General features: G+C 49.8%; 1 protein-coding gene across 6 annotated transcripts in view; it reads right to left on the bottom strand.

The window, feature by feature from the left end:
* HSPA12A (heat shock protein family A (Hsp70) member 12A) overlaps positions 1-25,977 on the bottom strand; it is a 143,743-nt gene that overhangs the window by 29,214 nt on the left and 88,552 nt on the right. For all 6 annotated transcript variants that reach the window (XM_019725245.3, XM_074338990.2, XM_019725244.3 and 3 more), the window contains 2 exons: positions 1,703-1,788; positions 138-265 (listed from right to left, as the gene is read on the bottom strand). In XM_019725245.3, the coding sequence (XP_019580804.3) occupies positions 138-265; positions 1,703-1,788 (214 nt within the window). The remainder of the gene's footprint in view (positions 1-137; positions 266-1,702; positions 1,789-25,977) is intronic.

The raw sequence follows: 25,977 nt of genomic DNA, 5'->3' as shown, positions 1-25,977 counted from the left end.
CAGAATCCAGGCCTACTAAGTGCCATTCACTTGCTCATTGAACTAGTTCCTCTCATCCCCACCCCCAGACCCTCCCCGAAGTCCCCATAGGTGCAGTGACTGGTGCCAGCACCTGCCCTCCCTGCCACAGCACTTACCTCATCACGTGGATACACTCTGGCTCCTTGGTGAAGCTGTAGGCGTAGCCGCTAGACGTGGTCCCAAAGTCAATGGCCACCACCACGAGGAACGTCGGCTGCTCTGACACGTTCGGGTCAGCATCGTTCTGCAGATACACTGAGTAAGGCACGGGGGGAGGGGTGGCCAAGCCTGGCTCTCAGGAAGATACCCCAGGTGGTTCTACCCAGCCCAGCTGTGTGCCCACTGCAGAGAAGATATTGCACATTCTGGCTCAAGTCTGTCACAGGGTGAGCCCTGGGGAGAGGGCACCTGCCTACAGCTTGCCCACCACTGTTTTTATCAACTGCATGAGTGCAGCTAATTATAGGAAATTCTACCATCAGAGCCAGAAGCCCAATGTGACACACTCTTTCTCCCACTGCTCTCCCCAACCCCCATGCAGACCTGCAGCCACTGCCCAGAGGGCTTTACCAGCTGTGCCCTGTGCATCTCCCAGGTGACCTGCTCAGGTGTGTCATGCATGAAAGGAGCGCTAGGTATACCAGGGACTCTGCCTGTTCCTGTCATAACCACATGACCCTGGTGAGTCCTATCCCCTCAGGGCCCTGAGCCTTTGTCATCTGTCAAGTGAGTAAGTCAGACCATTCCAGGTTTCCAAGCTTTTCTTTTTTAAAAGCGGTATAGACCTTTTTTTAATACTCACAGAACTAAAAATGATCAAAACAATAAATTTTGGATTTGGAACGTATTAGTTAGAGCAGGGGTGAGGGCCCCTCCCATCTGGCTTCTCCTCACTCTGCCTGTCATCCCCACACTTGCAAGGTGGCGGGGAACGTTCAGGGTACAGAGTCTGAAAACCACAGGACCTGGCTGTAGGTGACCAAGCGTCCCAGTTTTCTCAGGACTGAGGGAGTCCCAGGATGCAGAACTTCCCATGTAAAACGCAGACAGTTCCAGGAAAACCAGAACCGGCTGGCGCCCCTAACCGATGATGGCTCTGAAGTTCTTCTCAGAGGGGTCTTTCCAGATCTGAGCCGTTCGTGCAAAGCCGCCCTTTTCTCCTGGTACTTTTCCCTGGTTGGCTACATGTAAGTCCCTTGAACAGCTGCCCACAATATCCACCCTTTCAGTGAGGGATAGAGTGGGAGTTATAGCCCCATCTCCAGCCCCCCTCACTGCAAGCACATGCCTGCACAGGTCTCCTCTCCCAGGCAAGCTGTTGCAGAAGCAATTACACAGCCACAGACTTTTGGACACAGCAATTAACCACAGTCGACAAAGCCACTACCTCTCAGATTCCCCAGCCAGATGTGGCTGCTTCCCTCCAAGAAGGTGCCTCGCAGACCCCGAGCCCTGAATCTTAAAGGGCTGCTCCCACCCTGTCCATGCTTCCCACCCAAGCCAACAGCTCGAGAAGCAGCCCCACCAGGCCCAGAGTGAGTAAGGGGCTTGGTAGGATCCACCTGGCTGGTACCACGAACACCGTGAATGTGAGGGGCTGCCCAGCAGCCTCGTGAGAGCTGACCCTGAAAGCCAAGGTTATCAGCACACACTCTCCCACACCCAGGTACACATTTCTTACCGCGATATGGGAAGGGGACAGAGGTGTGATTCCTGTGTCCCCCAGGCTCCGGGCTGGAGATGAATATGCAGACGTGGGGGCCGTTTCTGAAAGGAAAAGAGAAAATGCACTCCTCAGAGGTGGTAGGGGCCGGCCCAGCGATCAGAATTGAGGGCTGCACGGCTTTGCTCTTGAGGGCAGTGTTGCCTCTGGAAAGCTGGCTGAGGTGGTGGACCAGGCTGATCCCACCTTAAAGGTAAGATGTCAGCAACCCCTTGGATTTAGTATTTAAAATTTGAACAGAAGAGACATTGCTTTTCTCCCAGAGACCACCAGGCCTCCCACGTAGCAGAGATGAAGCCCAGTCCCCAAATCACCTCAGCTCCTGGCTCCTCCCCTCTCCAGAGCCAGTTCTTAACCCTGCCTCCATTTAGGACTAGAGGAACCTGTAGCCACCTGAGACGGTGTGCAAAACTTTACATGCATTTTTCTTGGAAGAGGATCCACAGCCCAAGGGGTGCAGGACCCCACCCCAATGATTAACAACCCCCATCATAAGAAAATAGCACATGAGTGCACCTTTCAGAAAGAACTTCCATGGTAGTGCATGCCTCAATCACCTCCTCCCTCCCTCTGGCATGGACCTCGCCGGAACCTGGGGAACCCATCTCTCTTCAGTGATACTGAAGGTTTTGACATGCAGTACGAAAAACCACAGCAGAAACACAGGTAGATTAGCATTCCTGGACCCCGTAGTCGGAGCCCCACAGCAGATACAAGGTCAAACCGGAGAAGAGCCAACAGCCAAGGTGCATGAACATCATTCTGTCAACTGCCCCACTGCTCTTGCTGGTAATCAGGCCCAGACATTCGCTATAACCTCGGCACAGCCCGGGGGCTCTCCCCCAGGAGTGTGCACCCAAGGAGAAGCCATGCTGTCCCGGGTCAGTGCTGGAAGCTCCACACTGCTCTCCCTGTGCGCTGGCCAGGACTGGCAGGGCCGGCAGAGCAGCAGATCAAGAACTGGGGGCTCCCGCTGCAGAGACGAGGGCCAGGCCCTGGGCACCTACAAATACCAGGTGCCATCCAGGGTGCTCTGCAAATATTGCTCCATTCAGTACATGGTCTAATACCCGGGAGGAGAGCATGGGTAATTTGCTAAAATAAGACTTGGGTCCAGGAAACCCAGAGGGTGTGAGTGTCTGAGAAAGGCCTGTCTGCTTCAAGAGAAACACTAAGAGTGGCTCCATCTGCCTCTGCTGTCAAATCACTGGGGTTAATCCCACACACTAATTTTTTTTTCCTTTTTGATGAGAACTCAAACAGCATCATTACAGTGGATGCCAAACGGGCTGACGGAATGAAACAAATCATGAAAGACTGAACGTGAAGCTTCAAATCTGCACAGCCACCTGCCCCCCTGCAGGTATATGGTCTCCTCCTGATGAAGCTCAAGTCCAAACTCTGGGAGAAAAGTGCAGAAGCAAGTAGGTACAAAGGCAAAAAAGTGAACTTGTTGGACAAAGGATGCAGACATTTCTCCAAAGAAGACATATAAATGGTTCATAAGCATACAAAGATGCTTAACCTCATTAGTCACTAGGGAAATGCAAATCAAAACCACAATGAGATACTGTTTCACACCCACCATGATGGTTATAATAGAAATGTACAAATAACAAACATTGGCAAGGATGTGGAGAAACTGGAACCTGTGTATATCTGGTGGGAATGCAAAATGGTACAGCCACTGTGGAAAAGTTTGGTGGTTCCTCAAAAAGTCAAATACAGAATTACCACGTGCCCCAGCAATTCCATTCCTAGGTATCTACCCCAAAGAATTGAAAACAAGGATTCAAACAGGTACTTGTATGTGAATGTCACTGCAGCACTGGTCACAATTACCAAAAATTAGAAACAACCCAAGTATCTATCAACAGATGAAGGGATAAACAAAATGTGCTATATAAATATATACACAATGGAATATTATTCAGCTGTAAAAAGGAATGTAACTCTCATACATGGTATAACATGGATGAATCTAGAAAACATGATGCTAAGGGAAATAAGCTGGGCACAAAAGGGCAAAACTTGTATAATTCCACTTATACGAAATGCCTAGAATAGGCCAATCCATAGAGAGTAGATTAGAGGTTACCAGGAGCTGGGGGAATGGAGGAACGGGGAGTGCAGTTTGTTTAAAGATAATGTAAAAGTTTTAGAACCAGAGAGTGTGATAGTAGCACAACACTGTGAATGTCATTAATGCCACGGATTTGTACACTTAAAAATTGGTTAAAATGGCAAATTTTACATTATATATACTTTACCACAATAAAAAAAATCAACTTGCAATGTCAGAGAGGTAGTAGATTGGGGGTGGGGGGGTTATCACTTTGTGAGGGGTATAAATGTCTAACTATGACATTGTTTTGTACACCTGAATCTAATAATAAAAAAATAAACAAAAAATAAAATAAAATAAAATAGATCATAATTTTTTTAAAAATCCACTTGCACAGCTTGAGAGGAGAAGCGATTTTCAATTCCTATTAGCACTCGTAGCTCAGTGCTCTTGCGAGAGAGGAGACATAAGCTGGCTCCTGGACCAGCCTGCTAAACTCCACCTTCTTTGCTCATCTCCTACCACTCGGGCACCCCCTTCTATGAAAGCAGGGGGGATGTGGCCTCACCACTAGGAGACCCAGTCAGATGGCCCTTTCCACCTGTTGGCGAGAAGTCGGCCCCGCCCACGGCTGCTTGGGCAGCCTGCAGAGAGACGCCATCCTGCACTGGGAGCCTCCCCCTCTCCACCTGCTACCTGGAAGGCCTGCGGCCATGTGTCCACATTTGCACAGAAGGTCTTGGAAGAAACCAAATGTCTAATTGCCCAGAAAATCTGGTGTTGGCAAATAGCAAACAAGCTATTATCCACAGACAAACCATCCACCCCGCTGTCTGCTTGGTTCTAATTATCCCATCACTCAACCCTTCTCCGAGCATGTCCCACTGACTTGCAAAATAGCAAGTGTTGGGCCACACATTGAACATATGCCCTGGGCCCCTGGAGGATTCCAGGATACTTGAGGGCAAGAACCAAGGATGTGGAGGGGTTCTCCCTGTACCTCCCACCCCATCCCCAATTCCCCACACCCCCCCACACACCCCTTAGACACCAAATAAATCATTTGATTTGCTGATCACTCAGCCAGGCCTAGAGGCAACTGAACTTCACAGGCTTTTTCCATCAGAAATTAAAATGCAGCTCATTGTGTAATGATTTAAAACTGATCTGCAAAGAAGGCCTGGAGGAGAAACATTTTTATAGATACAGGCAAATCATGCACACCCACATCGAGAGCTCCATTATATCTCAAATCAAAGATAATTCATCACTTAATGTGCATCAGTCCAGCACAGGAATATACAAAGCCTGCAGTGGCAACTTTGTTCTCCAGCTAAAAAATCTTTATTTAACTATTTAGGATGTCAAAGTGATACTCAAACACTCTCGGGGAAAAGAATATGGAAAAGCCTACTTTAGCCTCTAATAGCCCCAACCAAGCTTGCGAGTTCTCATTCCACAGGTAAGTGATTAGGAATAAACAATGGGGTCCATGGAATATTATCTATTGATCCATGGATATTTGACAGATCTAAGCTAATAGATAACAGGAGAGAGTTGATACATGAAATGTCCATGTGTACATAGTACATGCCGTGTGTCCTGGCTAACACAGGCCATTATCCACTGTAAAAAATACCGTCAGTAGCTGCAGCTCTGTTTATGCTTCTCTGTAAAGCCAATACCATAACATCTGCCCTGTGACTGCTCTTACCTATGTGATATTCCAGTTCAGTACACACAGGGTGACTTGGGTACATCAACAGCAGAAGAGAAAGAAAGGCAAAGCTAAAAGCTTGACAAGAATAGAGATTTTTAGAGTGCAAGCTTGGAAGAGAGAAAGGAAGCTGATGAAAAGAAACGGAGACCCATCCGTGGAGGTAGGGTGAGAAGACCGGTAAAAGAGAGATTAAAGAAAAATGCTTTACCATGCAGTGCAGTCAAGGGCAGAGCCCAGGGAACTGGGAGTTTAAAGAAATACTTGCTCTACTATTCCAACCAGATTAAATAGACAGTCAAAGCGTCTCCCCTTTCAAGCACTAAGTCACCCTGAAATGCAGTAACAGAGGGAGCTGATGATTTCATATCACAGAATTGGAAAAACACTGAACATTTCAAGGATGCAAACTATTAGCCACATAACTATGGCTTATGCTGAGGAGAAAGAGACCCTGAAGCTTTCCGGTAAACCAACAGAAAATAATTGTCAAGTGTCCTTTGTTATTAGTTTTAGGTAATTTAACATCACTTCTGTCTGGTACACTTACTGTGCAATCATCTTTAGTTTAGTGCATATACAAGTAAGTTGATACGGGGGTTTGTCGGTTCACTCTTAACCTGGGGCCCATTCCCCAACACATTCTTCAAGATCCTCTTATAATAATTTTTGCAGCAAGGAGGGGTATGAAAATATTTTTGCAGCAAAGAAGAGGATATAAATAAGTAAAAGTATGACTTGACCAACAAGTCTCCTGCTGAAGGATATTTTAGAACTAGGTTGTGGAGGAGAAACTAGATTAATTTGTTACGTTAAGATTCAACACTTGCTTTCATGGTATAGGAATTAAACGGCAGGTTCAGCGGGGCTCCTGCTATAAAACACGAGATGTAAAATTCAGACTCATTTTTATTTCCTCTTGGCTCTAATGGCTTTGATCAAAGCAGACGTTCTTAAAATAAAAAACAGTCTTGATAAGAGAATGTCAAAGATGGCCATAATGCATGAACTTGCTCGTTGCTCTTCTCTGCTGGAGACATTAGTCAGCAAATGGCCGTGAGCAGAATCGTAGGTTTTCTGAGCTACATAAAATCGATCCTGCTCCATAAATACAACATTTTCAAAGATGAAGACAGAACCACTGGCCTGCCTTTCTATTATAAGGCTCCAGGCTCATGTGAAATGACAGGCGGTCTCAACAATAGCAATTCCCCAGTTTTTCCAAATAGGCCTTCTTGCTTTCAGATTTATGTATGTATCAACTAAATGCTCAATTTCAAAAGGATTTTTAAGGTCTGGTCCTTACGCATTAAAAAATGCAATATATATTTTCATTCCTTTTTTCCTTCTGGCTGTGAAATGACAAGTATTTGCTGACAAGTGCCTAAACTCAGGCTATTTGAAAAACAGCTCTCCCTTTCTCTCTTTCCTCACCTGCGTGGCCTGCAGTGTCATCTTTGAAAATGGATCAGCTCAAGGTCATGTGTAGGTTACTGGCAAATATCTTTTAAGAAGGAAAATAAAAAAAATTTATTACCCTATAACAGGCTTCATACTAGCTGAACTAATGCATTATTACCGTAAGCTGAAGTTCCATTTCAATAAATAATTTATGGGTTTTTTTTTTTAATCATCGTGGTTGATGTCCAGACTAAATGGAAATTTTATTGGCATGAACTGGGACACCCTCCTGGCTGCGAAGAACACCTAGTGTGAAATAGCTGCTCTCCAAATGCTAAATAATAATTATGGAAATGAGCATTTGCAGCAGCAGAAACCACAGCACCAGGCACAGCCAAGAATGGGGGGCTATGACTGGCCCATCCTGACACTGGGCAGCATCTGCCAGTGAACAGCCCTCCCCAGATGGTTTAGGAGAAGAGATGCCCCAGTGAGAGAGAACTGGGGAGGCTGGGATCCCCAAGAGACAGTGAGGTCCCCGAACCCCTTCAATCGCAGAGGATGAGTGGGACACTTCACATCTGTCTTAACCACAGGTTCACAGGCGCACACACGTGTCCAGGCAACAGCTGCAGGAGGTGAGGAAACGCTTCCTAGATCAACAGGTCTTCCTACTAATTTTCATGAATTACATTCAGCAATCTCGAAGCCCCCTGCCCAACACACTCAGTATTTGGAAGGGCTCCACCAGATCACCCGACACACAGTATTAAGATACTTCTGTGCACCTGGTTTCTCTTCCACAGACTGGGCTCGTATGGGTAGGGCCACGTCTTACTTCATCTCTGACTCCTCAGCTCCTGACATGTCACAGGCACTCAATAAATGCTGGGTGGATGGATGGATGAACATATGGACGGACAGATGGGCGGACAGATGGACGGACGGATGGGAGGACGGATGGATGGATGGATGGATGGATGGATGGATGGATGGATGGAGGAAAGAATGGATAGATAAGAGGAAGTCTGAGCCATCTGGTCAAACTGAAGACTGCTCATATGACTGAACCGTGCCAGGGCCTTTTGATTCCCACCCCCCATAGGATGAAGTCCAGCACATTGCTGGGCCCTAAGCCCCTCGCGGTCCAGTCCATCCCCCTCTGTGCCCTCATCTCTCTCCATTGCCCCATCCCTGGCCATACCAAATCCTTTCACGGACACTGGAACATCTGTGCTTGATCAGGCCTCCAACCCTTTGCACATGCTGTTTCCCTGCCTGGAGGGCACCCTACTGCTGCTTCACCCTCCAGGGAACCCCCCCCCCCCAAAGTCAGCCCCCTCTGTTAGTGGGAGGAGAGCTTTCTCTGCTTCCCGGGTGCAGAGGAGAGTGGAATTTGTTCATCAGCACCAGTATCTACTGGCAAAACCCTGACAGGAGAAAACACTATGGACAACAGCCAGGTTTCTCCAAGAAATACATTGCAAAGAAAATACACAGAAAAGGAGGAGGAGAAACCATAGATTAGAAGTTTTCAAACTTTGACGTGCATCAGACTCACCGGAGTGCTTGTGAAAACAGAGTGCCGGCCCCACACCCAAGTCTCCATCTGGGCCAGTGGAGAACCTGCACACTAATGAGTTCCCAGGCCGTCTGATCTGCCCCAGACGCAGACTGCTTTGGCTTAAAAGACAGCAACTGCAGTCCCCGCAATGCACGGACCTTTACTGGGTCATGATTCAAACGAACAGAAAAGTTTACAACATTTATAACACCACTGGAACTATAAACACGGGCCAGATGTGGACAATATTAAGGAATTATTGTTAATGGTGTAGTTATGGAATTTTTAAGAGTCATTATCCTTTAGAGATACATTCTGAAATATGTACAGATGAAACAATATGGTGTCTGGGATTTGCATCAAAATAATACCAGGGAGGGGATGGGTAGAGATTAAACAAGACTGGCCACAAATTGATAATGACTGAAGCTGGTGAGAGATTCATGGGGGCTCAATACATTATTTGCCCAACTTTTGTATATGTTTTAAATTTTCCATAATAAAAAAAAATTGTTGTTTTAAGGTACTAGTTACATGTCTGTTTTCCTAGCTTCAGGAGAGCAAGACGCTATTTTCCTTATGCTGCGTATCGATCAGAGCACCTGGCCCACACATGGCTAGCAACTCCAGACACATTTGTCAAATGAATGCTCTAACCAATAAGAATAGGCACGCATTCAACCTATACACTTTTGACTCCGAAGGCTTGGGAGTGTTTCAGACCTCGATCTCTGGGTGGGTGAGGGGTACATGTCCAGCTGGCTTCCGTGGGGCTGAGGCTGCTGGGACAGATCTAAACAGTCTTTGAAGGAGTCTGAATTTTGCTGGCCCCACCCGGCCCCCTTGAGATAGCAAAGCAGGGGTCCAGCCACCAGCTGAGTGGCTCCCACTCTGAGGTGGACTCCTGCCCAGCCTCAGATTCAGGGCCCTTTGAAACCCCTCTGCAAACCCGGGGCCTCGAGGGAAGCAGAAGTCTGTCCCCTGTCCACTGCCAGGCTCCTCCACGTTCAGAGAAACCGGAGCCTGGCCCTGCAGAGAGGCGGGGTCTCTTTCAGGACCAGGACACACCCATTTTGCTTGGTTCTGACTCCCAAGGCCCTATGGGAGAGGCAAGAAGCCTCAGTGAAGGCCCTGGCATCTTCTCACCCCCATGAGGCATGGCGAGCTGAAATACCAATGTCAGGCATCACCCTGTGACCCTCTGTACTAAAACAGCAAGCTCTGAAGTCTCCCAAAGGGGGAGGGGGGTGTCCTGAGGGGACCTACGTGTCCTCCAGCTCAGGCAGACAGCCAGCGTGGGCCGCAGGGTGAAGGGCACGTCCCCTCCAAACCTGGGCAGTGAGGAACAGGAGCAAAGCCAAAGTTGGCTCTTTGGCTGTGGTTCTTAGAGGAAGGTACAGAAAACAAAATGGCTCCCGGTGATAATGCAGAATACGGGCATGGCAGGTAGCGAAGGTGCAGAGGTATGGATGCCCAAGAGCCTGAGAAGCTACCTCACCTCTCTCCAGGCATATCTTCTCCTGAGACGTGGGAATCCGTATCCTCAGCGTCTCTATCCCTGTGTTTCAATGAACCAAGGAGGGAATGCACGAGAAACTCTCTGAAATAAATAACAGCCCCACCCACCATTTGCTGAATTCCTTCGTGGGGTCAGATGTGTATGTACTTTAGTTTCTACTTTAGGTGCTTAGGCAAGTTTATCCTAACTCACATTAGTAATTTGAAACCTATTAGACAGGTACAAACCCAGAAATCTATCGGAAAAGCCATCATGGTCAGCACATTTCACGCCAAGCTAAGAGTTTTGCAAGTGTAGCTCATGAAACCCCACCATGTTAGGGGGCTGTGAGGTACTGTCATTGTTACCATTCTATGGACGACAAAAGTAAGGCCGAGAGGGCTAAGAAAGAAGCCCACACTGTCAGGATGCCACCTGGCTGGCTTCGGAGCCAGCACCCCTGCCCTCCATCCAATGCCAGGTCTCACACAGGGATCACTTCTCTCGAAAGATGAACCTACTAAGAGATCTGAACATAAATCCCCACTTCGCAGATGAGCAAACAAGTCAGGAGGTCACCACCACGGGGCTCTCCCAAGCCCCAGCCGGCCGGCTGTCTCTGCCTCCAGCCTCAGAAGACTGTGTGGCTTGTGCTTCCTTGGGCACTGAAGCCAACCAGCGCTCTCCACTTCAAAAGCCCAAATTCTTCAAATCCAAAGAGCAAGGTGAGGGAGGAGCTACTGATAAGAGAAGTTCAGAGTCAGGAAAGCGTGGACTCAGATGCATGGCCTTGGATGAGCTGCTTCACCTCTGAGAGCCTTGATTTTCTCACCTGGAAAATGGGGGTGGGTAGGAATCATGGTGATGGTGATATACTTTACAGGATTGCTGTAAAATAATACACAAATGAATACAATAATGCCTGTGAGACCTGGTGCATGACAAGCACTCCATAAATTACAGATGTTATTTATCAGCACCACCACCATCATCATCATCAAATTGGTCCAAATGCTGTTGAGAAAATGGCCACGTGCTTAATTTAACCATGAAACCAAGGCACAGAGAGGTTGAGCATCTTCCTGAAATAACACAGTAGTGTGTGTCAGTCCTCAAGGCTCGAGGTCCTACCCTCCACCACATTCCAGCCCCGAGGTTCCTGGACTCTGTTACCGGCCTGAGTCTGTACCACTGGCAACTTGCAGCAGAAAGCGGTGAGAAATCAGAGCTCGGAGGGAGTGGAAATGGGGAGTGACTGCTCATGGGCGTGAGGTTTCTTTTCAGGGTGATGAAAATGTTCTGGAATTTGACAGTGGTTATGGTTGCACAGCCTTGTGAATGTACTAAAAACCAAAACCACTGAATTGTATATTTTTAAATGGTGAATTTTATAATACGTGAATTATATCTCAATTTAAAAAAAATCACACAGCTGCAGGTAACCTCCCTGTAAGGAAAACTGTCCCTCCTGCCCTCAGGAACAGAGCCCTCCTCCCTGGGAGTGGACATCAGTCACCCCAGCCCCTGGCTACTTCTCCCTTCCCCCACTCCTCCCTCCGTCTGGCAGAGGCCAACCTCTTGCCTGGCAGTTTGTAGCAGTTCTCCTGGGACTTGTCCAGTGGGGAAGCTGGCTGCCAACCAGGCTCTGTGACCGGGCCAGGGACAACAGCTGGCACTGGCCTCTCCCCAGACGCCCTGCTCTTTGGCAACACAGGAACACGGGCACAGAGCAGCGACAGTGCCCCAGTCACCATCTGTATTTTCACTTTTCCCCTCGATGCTCTGAAGCTCCCGGCTGGCCAGAGCTGAATGCCAAGCTCCATCCTGACAGAGAGCTGCAGACAGAGGACGTGTGGGTGCTTCTCCTGGGATAAGCAGCTGCAAGATATTCCACAATAAAAGCTCGGAGAAGATGCCCAATAACCTGGAGCCATGACGAGCCCTTGGCAGGAGTCACAGCCCCAACTTGCCAGGAGAGCCGACTGCATCAGCATTAAAACATTCTTCTGTGTAACTATTTGCATGCGAGCTGCCCCTGAGCCAGGGTCCTGGGGGGCAGGGAGGTGTTCAGGAACCTGCCTGAGAAATTGTTGCTTCCAGAAGATCAAAGAAAAGAGAAGGCCAATGCTACAAGAGGCTCAAAAGAGGCCCTGGGGAGGCCAAGCGTGGACTGTCCACTGCAGCCTGGAGGGGGCTTCCGAGGGGCCACACGTGGGGGGAGCTGCCCAGGATGCCGACGCCCCTGGGAACTCAGTGCTCTCAGCACAGGTGGCCCTGGAATCTGTACACAGAACTTTCCGCATATGGTGGGTGAAGACTTCCGTGTAGGCAGGAAAGAAAGTCCTTTCAGGGGCATTTTAAGACTTTGTAAGTTTAAAATCCCACATTCTTACCGTTTTAATACAAAACCTTCAATGATGGACTCACATTCTTACAAAGAATTAGTAAACTGGGTTAAAATATTAACTTCAGACTTTGCTAAGTATGCGTGGCAAAATTTGAAGAGTAACTACCCTTGAAAGGAGCTAAAATAGAATATCTACTTCCAGAATGGTACAGGGAGATAAAAGCAGAGAAAGAAAACCGATGAACAATTACCCCGAGGACCAAATCTGCTCAGTCTTTTCCCAAGAAAAATAAATGGACTTTCTGGGGAACGGGGTTTACTTCCTCAGGCTACTCCAAGGGCAGCGTGGGGAAACTCCCAGCCACGGGGCCCACAGAGCCCCCCCGAGTGCCCCATGGCCCACTTAAGGCCACACAGCATGATGGGGCTGGCAGGGCCTCCCCACTTAATACACTGTATGAACCCCAGGAAATAACACACATTTATGTTTAGGGGCCACGGGGAGGCCATACATATGGCCCCAGCTGCCAAAATCATCAGACTCATGGATGCCCACACACCTGGTGCACACAGGGGCAGTGTGCCACGAGTCGGCTTCAGCCCCAGAACCCGTGCCAGCCCCTGCAGTGCCCCGGTGGGCAAGAATCAAGGTCCAAGGAACTGGCCTTTGCACCCTCACCGCCAATGGACAGGGCCAAGCCTCCAGGCTCCGGCTTAGGAAGGAATCTGGGGCAGCCATCAGCCCAGGTGGTCGGTCTGTGGCTTTTTATCACTGCTGTCCCACAGGCATGTCCCTCCCAGGACGCGGGCCCACCCCTTCATTACGCCTGACAAGTGCAGGGACCGCTTCTCTGACTTCATTGTCATCTGTAACAGCTCCATCTGGAACTCAACTAATCAGCGGCCATCTCCTCTGCAGAGCAGAACACGCCAGACACAGAGCCCAGCTGAACTCCCTGCAGGGAAACCCCTACTGAGCCTGGAATGTCCGGCGGGCTGCGGGGCAGTGACCTTCCCTCCTCCGGGAGGTGACCTCCTCTGGGAGGTATCCGCAGGAACGCCTCAGACTGACCACAGGGATGGCCGCACAGGCCGGTTCTCCTCACCCTCGTCTCCCTGTCCCTCTTCCTCCACAGACCGAGTCTGCGAAGGTCCTGATGGTGTGGATACAACCCTGGGGACATTCTGGGTTGGGGAACAAGAAGAGCTGCAGAAGCTAAACATGAGACGTGGACGCAGGCAGTGGACCACAGGGCAGTCACCTCAGCATTACCTGCAAAGTCCACCAGCGAGGCAACTAGAGTCCATGTCACACAGCCCCCATTCCTGCCAGTGCCTGCTGCCACCCTCCTCTGCCCCAGCCCCATCGTGCCGCCACTACTCCTGTCTAGTGGACGTGCACCACTTGTGTATTTAATTCATGAGAATCCAACCAGGAGTTCTCCGACCAAAACAGAGCACATGGTTTCAATGTAAATATTGTAATTAAGAACAAGGTAAAATTCTATTCTGCACGCTTTATTAGACACCGTGGGTAAGTGGCACAGCAGGATTAGAGGTGGGAGAGGCAGCCCCAGGGCAGTGATGCTTGACTGGCAAGTTTGCTGAGTGAACAAGATGGGGAGGGAACACTAGGCAGAGGGAACAGCATGAGCAAAGGCAGGGCGGTATGGAGAGCTTCCCAGAGGGCCTTGCACCTGCCTCCGGGCTGGATCACATCACAGCCACCAACTTCATCAGGTTTCTCCCAGCCGCAAGCACTTACTCTGGTTCTCTATTGCCCTTCGTGTCAGATCTAAGGCTTAAACCAATCAGATCCCCCCATTAGCCCTTCATCACTGCCCCACCCATCATTACTGCCCCCGTGCAACCCGCTGCAGCAGCTGGGCTGTGCTCTCTGCCATCTGGGAGGCCATCTGCCATCCCCCAGGCCTGACTCGTACACCAGTCTGCAGGGAGAAGAGGCCTCCCTGTCCTTCCTAAGGGAAGAGCTGACCCTCATGGCTGCCCTCCAACCAGACACCGCCATGAGCTACTCCTCCAGGGATGGGGGATGGTACCACGGACTCAGCATTAGCTGGGCTGGAGGACAACACCAGATCCACCCTCACCGCTCTGCCCCAGACACAGCTCTGTCCAGGCCTGTCTTCATAGCTGCAAACTGGGCGAACAACTGTTCCCTGTCACAGGGCTGCGTGGAGACCACAAGGGAAGGCTTATAAGAAAACTCCAGAACTGAGATGGATACAGAGTAGATGCTGGAGAAGCATGAGCTCACCTGCTATTCTAAGACCCAGAGTGCACACGTGCTGACTGAGGTTTTCAACCTGAATCTCCATCTGAGGGCCAGTAAGCCCACTGCCCTGGACCAGAGAAGGCTCCCCACCATCATGTGTGCACCCCCAAAAACACTGTGGACAAGCAGGATGGCCATCAGCCCGCAGTCCCCAAGGCCAGCCAGGATGCCTCGTGCTTGAGTTTCACAGCCCGTGTTTCTACTCAAGCTGAACAGACCCCCCCACCCTGTGGCCCAGGAACTCCACTACTAGGATTCTACACAAGACAGATGAGTGTACGAGTCCACAAAAATATTTGTTCCAGAATGTTCTAACAGCATTTTCATAATCACCCAAAACTGGAACCAACCCATCAACAGGAACAGGATGGAACCACCATCAACAGGAGAATGAATAAACAAAGTATAGTACAGATGTACAATGAAATACTACTCAGCAGTAAAAAAGGGGACAAAATACCAATACATCCAACAACATGAACAAACTTCAAAAGCCCTCCCCTATGTTGAATAAAAGACCCTGGACGTGAAAGAGTTAATACTCCATGATTCCACTTATGTGAAGTTCAAGAACAGGCACATCTAAGGTTAAAGATGTCAGAACAATGGTCATCTCATGGGATACTTAGATTTAGACTGGGATGGGGGAAAAGGGAACTTTCTGGAATGATGAAAATGCCCTGCATCTTGCCTGGTGTGGTGGTTGCACAGTGTATCTATCACTTCCAAATTGCTGCTGTAACAAAGCATTACAAACTTAATGACAATTTATTAGTGAATTAAAACCTGAATATTTTGTTACCTTACAGTCTGGAGGTCAGAAGCCCAAAATGAGTCTCGCTGGGCTAAAACAGAGGTGTCTGCAGGGCTGTGTTCCTTCTGGGGTTCCGGGGGGAAATCCCTTTCCTTGCCTTTTCTAGCTTCCAGAGGACATCTGCACTCCTTGGCTGGTGTCACTTTCTTCCATCTTCAAAGCCAACAGCACAGCATTTTCCAGTCTGTGTCTGGCCCTCCTGCCTCCATCTTTCACTTATTAGGACCCTTGGGATTACATTGGGCCTGCCCAGGTACTCCAGGATAATCTCCCCATCTCAAAAATCCTTAATTTAATCACATCTGCAAAGTCCCTTTTGCCATGTAAGGTAACATATTATGAAAGTTCCAGGGAAGGACAGGGACATCTTGAGGACCATTATTCAGCTTACCGCACATGACTATATACATACGTAAAACTCCATCGAGCTGCACACTTAACATTCCTAGGCTTTACTGCATGCAAATTATATCAATAATAATAATAATAATAATAAGTAAACAAGAAGGGCTCCTGTAATCGGGGTCATAGATGTCACATCCCGGGTATGGCTTTGCCAGCACCCTCTCACTTAATGCTCATACCCACTGTGCACCATCACCCTGCTTTAAAAGAAACGAAGGCGGAAGGAGAGATACCATCCCTCTTGCAGCTGGCAGGAAGCAAAGCAAATTTGAATCCAAGTCTGACTCCCAAGGCCTGCCCCCGAAGGTCACCAAAGACCCCGTCGCCCTCCCACCCACCCCGCCACGCCCACCAGCGAGCAGCAGCCTGTCTCCAGCAGAACCCCAGCTCTGCTCTTTGCAGGGTAAGTGACACCGTGGCAAACCTGCTAGAAGGAAGCAAAGCTGCTGCTGTGAGAAGGGACCCAACAGCTCCTGGGGGGAGACCACCGAGGCCGCTGTACTGAGGCCTCCGCCTGCTGTGAGCACACATTCCAGATGGGACCAGAGGCCCTGCTCCCTAGGTCCTCCCACCACCAAGGCACCTCCAACGAGAAGGCCGGGGGCTTCCAGGCCCGTCTGCCATCTTGCTGGATGCCCACCTGAGGCCCCTGACCACACACCCCAGTATCTGGGCTTCCTGGTGTCCAGGTTCCAGCAGAGCTCTGAACCATCATGGCTGGGAGGCCCTAAGCCGAGCCCCTCAGGCAGCTCTGGCCTTGAGCTCTACGAAGAGACAGCTAGGGCTATTGTCAAGGTCCCCTACCTGCCCGTGCACAGCTCTGCACCTGGGGAGCAACCAACCCATTTTGCTCCCCAGATGTTTGGTGTCAGGGCTCAAGGGGTCTTCAGGAGTGGCTTCCTTGTGGCTGGGGGCAAAGCATGCGAGGAAGTGTGACAGAAATTATCTAGGACAAAACTTTTGAAGAACACACACTTCATACTCAGAAACCATCACGTCCACTGCCCACTCTGTCTCACGAACCATAACATTCCGAGCCTCTGCATCCTTGTCTCTAAAAGGAAGATAATACCCTGTCCCCCTCGGTGCCGGGTGCTGTGAAAGCCCATCTGTCCGCTTTGTCTCGTTATGCACGGCAAGTCTGCAAGGCTGAACACCAAGGGGTTAACAGGGGCTGGGTGTGGGGTCCTGGCTGTTTCCTCAGTTCTTCCTTTGGATTGTATTTTCCATGATGAATGTGTAATGCTTTTGTCATGGCAACCAAGGTCATCCTTTAACCCAGCACCTGCCCAGGACGGCATGGGGCCAGTGGAGATGGCTGGGCAGGGTGAGGTGAGTGGGGATGAGGTTGGCTTTCCCCCACAGCTTCCTGCGGCCTCCCAGGGTGCCCTGCTGCCCGGCCAGTGCTGGTCCTGCCCAAGGTCCTTGCCTGCTCCCGTTCCTGCACCAGGACCCCCAGCTTCCATCAGCTCCCAGTGGTCACATGCCCCCCTCACCCTGGGGCCAACTCCCTGCCCAACCAATCCCCCAGCGCCCAGCAACTCCGTGGAGTAGGCTTTATTTCTCAGCTCCGTCCTATAGACGAGGCGACAGAAGCTCAGGGAGGCTTCCAGGCCAGCCCAAGGCCTCACAGCGAGTACACCAAGGAGCTGAGATGCGAGCCCAGGGCTTAAGCTCATCCCACAATCCCACGCTGCCTCCAGATAGAGCGTGGTCAGGGCCCCGCCTGGAAGGGGGTCTCGAGCTGCTTTGGCTCCTCAGCCTCCTCCAGGCCCAGGAGAGGAGGTATATTTCACGGGTGTTGCTTCTGATTCAATACTCAATCCCCCCAATTTTCCCAAATGTCCCCTGCCTGCAGTGGGCCATCTTCGGTGCTGAGACAGAAATCCTGCTGCCCTGCAGGGTGGGGACTGCTCTGCTTGGGTCCCAGGCCTCTCTGGAGGCTCCTAGAACCTGGCGCCATCACTGGGCTCCAGCCTCTCCAACCAGCACTGCCCTCACCTTTAATCACTTACGTCGGGTCAGATTCCTGGTGCTCAGTTGCCAAATGAGGGAACAAGCCTACAGCTGGCAGTGTGCTGACCATATGACCCCTAACGGGCTCTGGGCCCTGAGAGTCCCAGGAGGTGGGCAGGGAGAGTCACCTTGAGTTGTAAGCATAGTCACAGATGGAAACCAATTTACAAATTCTCTCTGAGGGAGAAACCAGTTGTGAGCAAGGGGCCTGGCAGAGGTGTGGTGACAGAGGGTCTCTGCTGGCAGCGGGAGGTGAGGGGCTGCTCTCCTCAGACACACAACCCTGACTTCTCCTCAGTGAGTCACAGGATGAGCCGGGCCGTCTCTCTACCACGGTCACTGAAGTTTTGGCTTCTGAGTTTGTGTTTCTCCACTTATTTCAGCCTCATTGTGAATATTACATTAGGAAGTGGTCCTGCCCTCCCCTGTTCCCACACACACACTAAGATTTCTGAGGGGCAATCTTCACAGGACCCCAGCTGCATGTCTGTACACTGTCTTAAGGCCTTACTCTACAGGAATACGTACCCATTTCATCACATAACTCGGTGGGAACTCTGTTTTTCCATATGAACATTCACTCACCACACAAGGTTGAGACACAAAAAATAAGTCGGACAAAGTGCATCCTGACATCCCTGCTGCTCCATGATAAATCCATCCTGCCGCTTGTCTTCCTTTCAGAGAACATCAGGCTCTGGCCCCCAGCATGTGACACTTGGGGAAGCTCACTATCGAATGTTTGGGGAAGGGCCAAGGAGTGCAGGGCTGGGGCCAAACCCAGGTCCGTGACCAGCCAAGTGTTTGTAGGTTCATGTTTGAATCCCAAGGGAAGACCTACCAGAAGCTTCGAACATCACTCAGTCTCTGTCTCTGTCTCTCCCTCCTTCTCCTCCATCTCTGTTGCTCCCTCTCCCTCTCTCCCTATGTGTGCACGCACACGCCTACTTATGTGTGCACACACACCTACACACCCAGCAGCCTCTCGCACGACAGGTCTGACAGGGCGCAGCAAGCTGTATCAGGTCTTTGCTGGGTCTCTGGCACCTCTGATCACCACTCTGTGTGAGTGCCCCCCAAGAGTTTGGCATCCCAGGGCAAACAATCCCCTGCTTTCCAAGTCCCTTCCAGGGGTGCCCCTGAGCCCCTGAAACCACCAGACCCCGGCTGAGTGCTGCACCCCCATGTGCCTTATCTTCAGCCTCCCCCCACCCCCGCATCCCAACCCAGACAGGCAGGACCTTAGCTCGCTCCGAGAGACAGCATGACCCTACTCTGCCACTAAGTCACTGCGTGTTCTTAAGGTCACTGCCCCTGTCTAGGACTCTCTTCATCTGGAAAGTGAAGGGGTTGGCTCACAGAACACCGAAAGCCCCTCTCTGCACCGCCTGGCTTTCACCATGTCTCCCTCTGCTCAGGGAAGTCACACTAAGTGCTAACGGCTGATAAAGACACAAGTACGCAGAGCATCTCCTCCCTCGGGTCTCCACTAGTTCCGAGGTTCCACAGCACCTCCATTTACCCAGCACTAAAATCCCCCGCAAACTGTTAGGCCTGACATAGTGTTGTCGAGTTTTTATTTTGCCAAGGACAGACAGTAAACTTTTTTATTTTTTTATTAAATCTATCTCCTGCGATTATAGTCGATTCATAAAAGAAAGGAAAATAAGACTGGATCCATTATCTACTATGAAGAAAAAAAATATGTTGAACTTCAAAATATAGTGGCTTAAAATAACAACCACTTATTGGCATAGAACTCTGCAATTTGGGATTTTCCAACCTGGGGCCAATGCCTGCAGTTCAGTCGTGTGAAGGCTGAACGGACCAGATGGTCCCAGACAGCCTCCCTCACAGGTGACGCTCACGTGGGCTGTGGGTGAGGGAGCCTCAGTTTCCCACTCTTGTGGCTTCTCCAGTGAGTAAGAGGCTGGGGGAGGTGCAGAGAGAACGCCAGGCTCCCGGCACTCCCTCCTAGACCAAGCGGCAGGCCCAAGTTCCAGAAACTACCCCACAATCCTCACTATAAAATCGCCTTTGGGGCTTCCTCTAGCTAGCAAAGGTTTGGTTATGTCTGCCAAGGGCCAGGGCACAAAAGATGGGCAACCACCAATGTCAACTGAAGTCAGAAGACGTAAGAAAGCAGAAGAGAAAAGCTTGTGCCTGGGTTCTACCGCTAAGGACGCTCTCATTCACAGCAATTAGATGTGGTATCTCCTTCCTCTGAGGTTAGCATTACTTCTTCAAACACTCTTTCAAAATGTCACTCCTGCAGGGAGAGACAAGGCATTAATGTGTTCATGGGAAAGACGCTCAGATCCATGTGCCACCTCGGGCTGATGCAGAGTGGCCGGCTGGACTGCTGTGTTGGGAAGGACTTGGAGGCCATATCTGGGCCCAGCAGAGAAGCATGCAGAGGGAGTCAGCCAACATGGACTCTTATCCTGGCTTTGCCAAGTGTCTGCGGGCAGCCTCTTCTCTTCCCTGACCTCAGTTTGCCCATCTATAAAATGAGAGGGTAGGCCCAACCCAGACCTGTGACGACCCAGGTTCCACCTGGCTGTAGATGCCACCTACGAGCTCTGTTTTCTCAACAGCTTTCTGCTCTGGGAACAGGACTCCTGATACTTGTGCTGAAACAGTTTCCTGTCCCAGCCAGGACAGAGGCCCCTCAAGGACAGTAAGACAAGGAAAAGAAAGGAAGGAAGTGAGCAGAGGCATTTAACCTTTAGCCCACAGAAACCTGGGGCACAAACAAACAGAGACCAGCCGGTGGCCTCCGAGGCAGCAGGCTGGAACCCTAACACCTACATCTTCAGTGTCCCAAACAGGAACCAGGAGTCTGCGTACAGAACCACTGTTCCCAGTCACAGAGAAACCAACAAGATCACAGGGTCTGATTTACAGTGAAGAGAAGGCAGCACAGGGGATCACTTTTTTCCAGTTTATGGGAAACAAAGGACATTGGCAAAACCCACTTACTTCCCTCTGAGATTCTGGGGTGCTCAGGGGGTTGATGGAACAGGGGATCTATCCTACAGAACTTACTACCTTCCCAGAGTCTCCGTTTCTGACAGTAAAATTGGAACGTAATCGGCAAAACTCCCCAAAAACACGCTCAACCCCTGGGAAGCACAACAGTCTCAAAAGTTCAGTTCATATACTCAGAACTGAGGTGAAGGTAAGAGAAGTGACCGGAGGCTCTTCCTGACTGATGGCCCCACGTTGCAACGGCACAAACATTTTTAAATGGACACTCGTCTTACAGCAAACAGAAACACAGGCATCTGTGCTGTCATGCGGTGCATTTTCCTGAAACTCTTCACATTCTGTAAAATCATGCCCTAAAAAACTAGGATTTATGGGAAAAATAGGGTTGGTGCATATCACTCAACACCTACGGAACTTGTCACCCTGAGCCGTTCCAGAAACAGCAGTGGCTCTAGTAAGATCTGACATCATAAGCCCTGCCAGGCTCCTCCTCGGAGGTGAAGGGCCTCAGGCACTTACCTCTCCCAGAGACCATTCCCCTCAAAATGAAGAGCCCCACCCAGGGGGTTTTCTTCTAGGGGCAATGCCTTCAGCTCCTTTATCTGCCCCATCGGGCTCCCCATAGACTTAAGGGGAGAAAGGTGCATCTATAGATTTTCAGCTTTTTTCTCAGTTCCTCACATATTGCTGTTTCATCATGAGAAAGTGTGTCCTGATCTATCAAAACAAACACACTGGGAAAATCTGCCAGTGAGCCGACACAACTTCCATGTACACCAACCCCGTTCCCCCACTTACCAACCATACAAACGCATGCTGCAGAGCAACAAACAAACCATTTTAGGTGCAAGATAACTGGAAGTTGCTTTTAAGATAATTTGACTATGAGTAACATCTGATTTACAACGGGCTAGTTTCTTGACATTACACGCTCACAGAAAATCTTAAGAAGTGAGAAAAATCTAACCTACAGGTTGTTTCAAAACGTAACACAATCTTTTAACGTTGGTACATTTTAGCCAAGCTGTGAGATTAAACATAGTCATAAATTCTTCGCAGCACCTCCGCTGAGGCAGTGGAGTCTATATCTGGGCTGGCTGTGGGGTTGCTTTCACCACAAGAAGGCCGCAGAAGTGATATCGTGCGACTTCTGAGAAAGGCCTCAAGGGGCCCTGCAGCTTCCCTTCTCCTCTTGATGGCCTGAGACCACCACGTAAAGAAGCCTGAGCTAGGCTCCTTGAGGACAAAGGACCCCGTGGAGAAAGTAGGCCACAGACAGCCAGCATCCACCCGCACCTACGAGTGATGATACCAGGACTCTCCAGTCCAGCCCAACCATCACATAACTGCAGTCCCAGGAGTCACCTCAGGCACAACAAGCAGAAGAGCCACCCAGCGGAAACCTACCTATCCCCAGCATCCCGAGCAAACACCACAGCTACTCTCTTAAGCCGTTACATTTGAGGGATGGTTTGTTACATTGCAAAAGCAAATAGAAAGTGACATTTTGTAGACATTTCACTAATTCTTTAATAATTTAATAGCACTTGGGAGACAATGAACCTTTTATTTAGGTCTTAGTGATTCCATACGACCCTGAGGGGGGGGGGCTAAGATGGCCCTGAAAACAGCAGGGTCTCCAAGGACCCGATCAGGATTATGTAAAAGTCAAGGGCTGACCAACAACCCCAACTCCAAGAAGGCACCACGCAGCAGACTCAAGAGGAGCCCAACTCATGTAAAACATGGAGGAGGAACAGTTCCCAGCATTCAGACTGTTCCTGGGGAGACGGAAGGCTCTCTAACTAACATTCCTAAATCCAGGCAAGACCCCCCCCAATGTTTCTGGCTATGGTAGGCTGAATAACAGCCCCCCAAATATGCCTGTGGCCTAATCTCCGGAACCTATGAGTACGTTACTTGACACGGCAAACGGGACTTTGCAGGTGTAATTAAATTAAGGAGCTGGAGATGGGGAGATAATTCTGATGGTCCAGGTGGGCCTCATAAGAGTGGCTTACACAAGTCCTTACAAGAGGGAGGCGGGAGGGCAGAGTCAGAAAGGGGAAGCCATAATGGGAGCAGAAGCTGGAGGGATACACTTTAAAAATGGAAGAAGGGGCCACAAGCCAAGGAACACGGGTGACCTCCAGAAGCTGGAAAATGTGAGGACACAGGTTCTCCCCAGAGCTTCCTTCCAGAAGGAACACAGCTCTGCCCACACCTTGGTTTTGAACTCAGTTAGGCCCAGTGTGGACTTCCAACCTCCAGACGAAAAGAATGAATTGATGCTGTTTTATGCCACTGAGTTTGTGGTAGTTTTATGACGGCAGCAAGAAACGAACATCCTGGATAATTCCTCCTGTCTGCAAAAATGTAGCTTAGCACTGTTATTTATAATAACATCAACAACTAATAATAATAACATTAATTCTGTGTCTACTCTGTGGCCAGCCCTGTTCTAAGTGCTTTTCTTGTATCAACTTCATTTAATCCTCACAAAAACATATGAAGACTATTATAATCTATATTTTACAGATGAGAAAAACCAAGCCTTTAGGAAGTAAAGCAACTTGCCGGGACCATAGAGCAAGTTAATGACACAGCCCAGAGTTGAACCCAGGCCGTCTGGCTCCACATCCCACATTTAACCCCTACGTCTCCCAAATCAAACCAACAATGACAGTGACCAATTACAGCCACTAACTGAGCACCCTCCGTGCACCAGGCTCCTGCTTAGCACCTGACATATATTCCCCCACTTAATTCTCACCGTGCCCCAGTGGAGCGGGATTTTTAATCATCTTTGTTTACAGCAGAAGAAATTGAGGCATAGCGATGTTACACCCAGACATTAAACACATCTGAACCCAGAAGTGTCTGAGCCCAGAGCCCGGGTTTAACCACACACCTTACTGCCTCCCTCATCCCACATCCCAGATGGCTGAGAAGAGGACAGAGATAAATAGCACAACCATACAGTTTATCTTCCCAACTGGGATACTTAGCAAGTGAAAAGAGTCACTACCAATACTTTCACCTCACCGAGACAAGAGGCATACACCAGAACTGTCCCAGCAAGCCAGGACGCATGGCCACCCTAAAGATAAGGGGAGTAAAACCGAGGCCTATACTCTGTGGCTCGGGGCTCCCCGGAACGGGCACTGTGGAGCAGCCGTCAGCCTCACCTGATATCACAGCTGCCAGGTCATGGGCAAGGCTAGAAGAGGGGGGGTGGTCCTGGCAGAACTCAGAGAAGCATCTGCAAAACTGCAGATCTGGGGTCTCAGCACAGTGAGTGGAGCCTGTCTGATGCTCGGTGAACTAGGAGTCCATCTAAAGGCAGAGGTCTGACAGCCCTGGGTAGAGTCCAGGGAAGTAAAGAGACCTTGAACCCCACTGGTGTCCCAGTCAGGAATCTCAGCCAGAAGCTCAGAGCCTTGGCAAAGAACCAACTGGGAGTCAAACGGGGCCAACAGCCTGAAACATCCAGCTCTCCTCCGAATTTCTGGACCTGCGAGACAGGAATGTGGCATGGCCTGAGGCTCAGGCTGAGGTCTGCTCCTTCGTTGCTGTGGGACCGTGGGCCAGCCTTTCTGCCCTGGGAGCCTCCTGGATGAAATGCAGCTGCTGATAACTGCCCTACCTATGTCCACTGGATTTGTCATCGTAAATAATAACAGCAGATAAAAGCAAATGAGTCAGGAAGTGTACTCAGCACTTAGCAGAGGTTATGGGAGTAAATCAAATGCACTCAGAAATGGGTACCATGATTATTCCCACTTTACAGATAAGGAAACTGAGGTGGGGGTTTGGCTAAGTAACTTGCCCAGAATCCCATGGCTGGTAAGTGGTAAAGCCAGGATTGGAATCCAAGGTGACTGCCCCTGTGAAATCCCACTGGAATATTCTCCTTCCCCACCTGACCAACCTAAAGCAGCACATTTTAGTGCAGGGCTCCGCTGAAAAAGGGTCCCATTCTCCTGGCAGGCCAGAGACAACTGTGGTGGTTCATGGACCAGACACAAGTTCTCACCGGATTTAAAGACTCACTTTGGTGCACTTTGTTAAACACATGTTCCCAGGCCCCATTTGTCTAGAGGGCCTCATGCCAGGAGGTCTGGGAAGGAGAATTATAAGGACCTCCCCACAGGTGATTCCTAAAGCTCTCCCCTTCCTTTTAAGTCCCCTTGGAGCCTGATTTCAGCCTGGTGCTCCTGTGTCCTTGACCTCTGCTAAAACTCTCTCTTGTCTCCTTCTGTACCTAGTACAGAGCCTGCCCCAGGCAACAATAAAGTGTACTAACCTTGTTTGGCTTGCCGTGCATTTTTGCTGTGGTTACCTTCTGTTTGTGGCAAGTGACACAGGTTTTCTATTTATGGAATTGACATATGAAAAAGACTCTTAAAATAAATGCATTTTAAAAAAAACAACCAGTAGATAATTTTTAAAATAATCAATAAATCATGGTATGGCTGATAGCTACATATCGTGGAAGGTGAACCCCCACATGGCTGAAGATAGAGGAACAGTTACCTGAGGACAGGCTGTGCCTGTGGAAGCTTCCCTGACAGCCCTGAGCTCTGTTCTAGCGTCACCCCCAGGAGCTATGTCACCCTGAGGAGTGCACTTAATTCCTCTGAGGCTCAGTTTCCCCCTGCAAAAGAATCACGCACTTCATGGAGTGTTTATGAAGATTAAGTGAGATGCTACAGGCGAGGCTTTTAAGAACTCTTTGCTGACTCAATCCAGCACCAAGGAGTAAGCTGTCTGCTGCACCCTGCCCTACAACCCCATGTGCTAAGGTCCCAAGTCTGAAATCCAGATATGTGGTAACTCACAGATTTTCAAACTTGGCTGCTCACTCCGAGACATCCTGATGTAATAGTTCTGGGACAAGGCCTGGACATCAGGACTTTTAAAAAAACTCTCCAGGGGATGCTAAGAAGCGGCCAGGATTGAGAACCACTGTCATAACTAAAACCAGTGGCCAAAACGTGTAACATCTGACATCACATGCTCCAGGCCCAGCCCACAGCTGCCATCATTCTTGCTTCTCACCAGTGAAATCTGCAGAGATGGGGTAAAGGCACTGGAGGGGGCTGGCTCTGTTTTTGCC

Source organism: Rhinolophus sinicus, chromosome 15 (assembly GCF_057876585.1).
Source record: "Rhinolophus sinicus isolate RSI-liver-muscle chromosome 15, RSI-T2T, whole genome shotgun sequence".
Classification (NCBI taxonomy): Eukaryota; Metazoa; Chordata; class Mammalia; order Chiroptera; family Rhinolophidae; genus Rhinolophus; species Rhinolophus sinicus.
The sequence above is the reverse complement of the archived record's forward strand: the minus strand, read 5'-3'. Positions and strand labels throughout refer to the sequence as shown.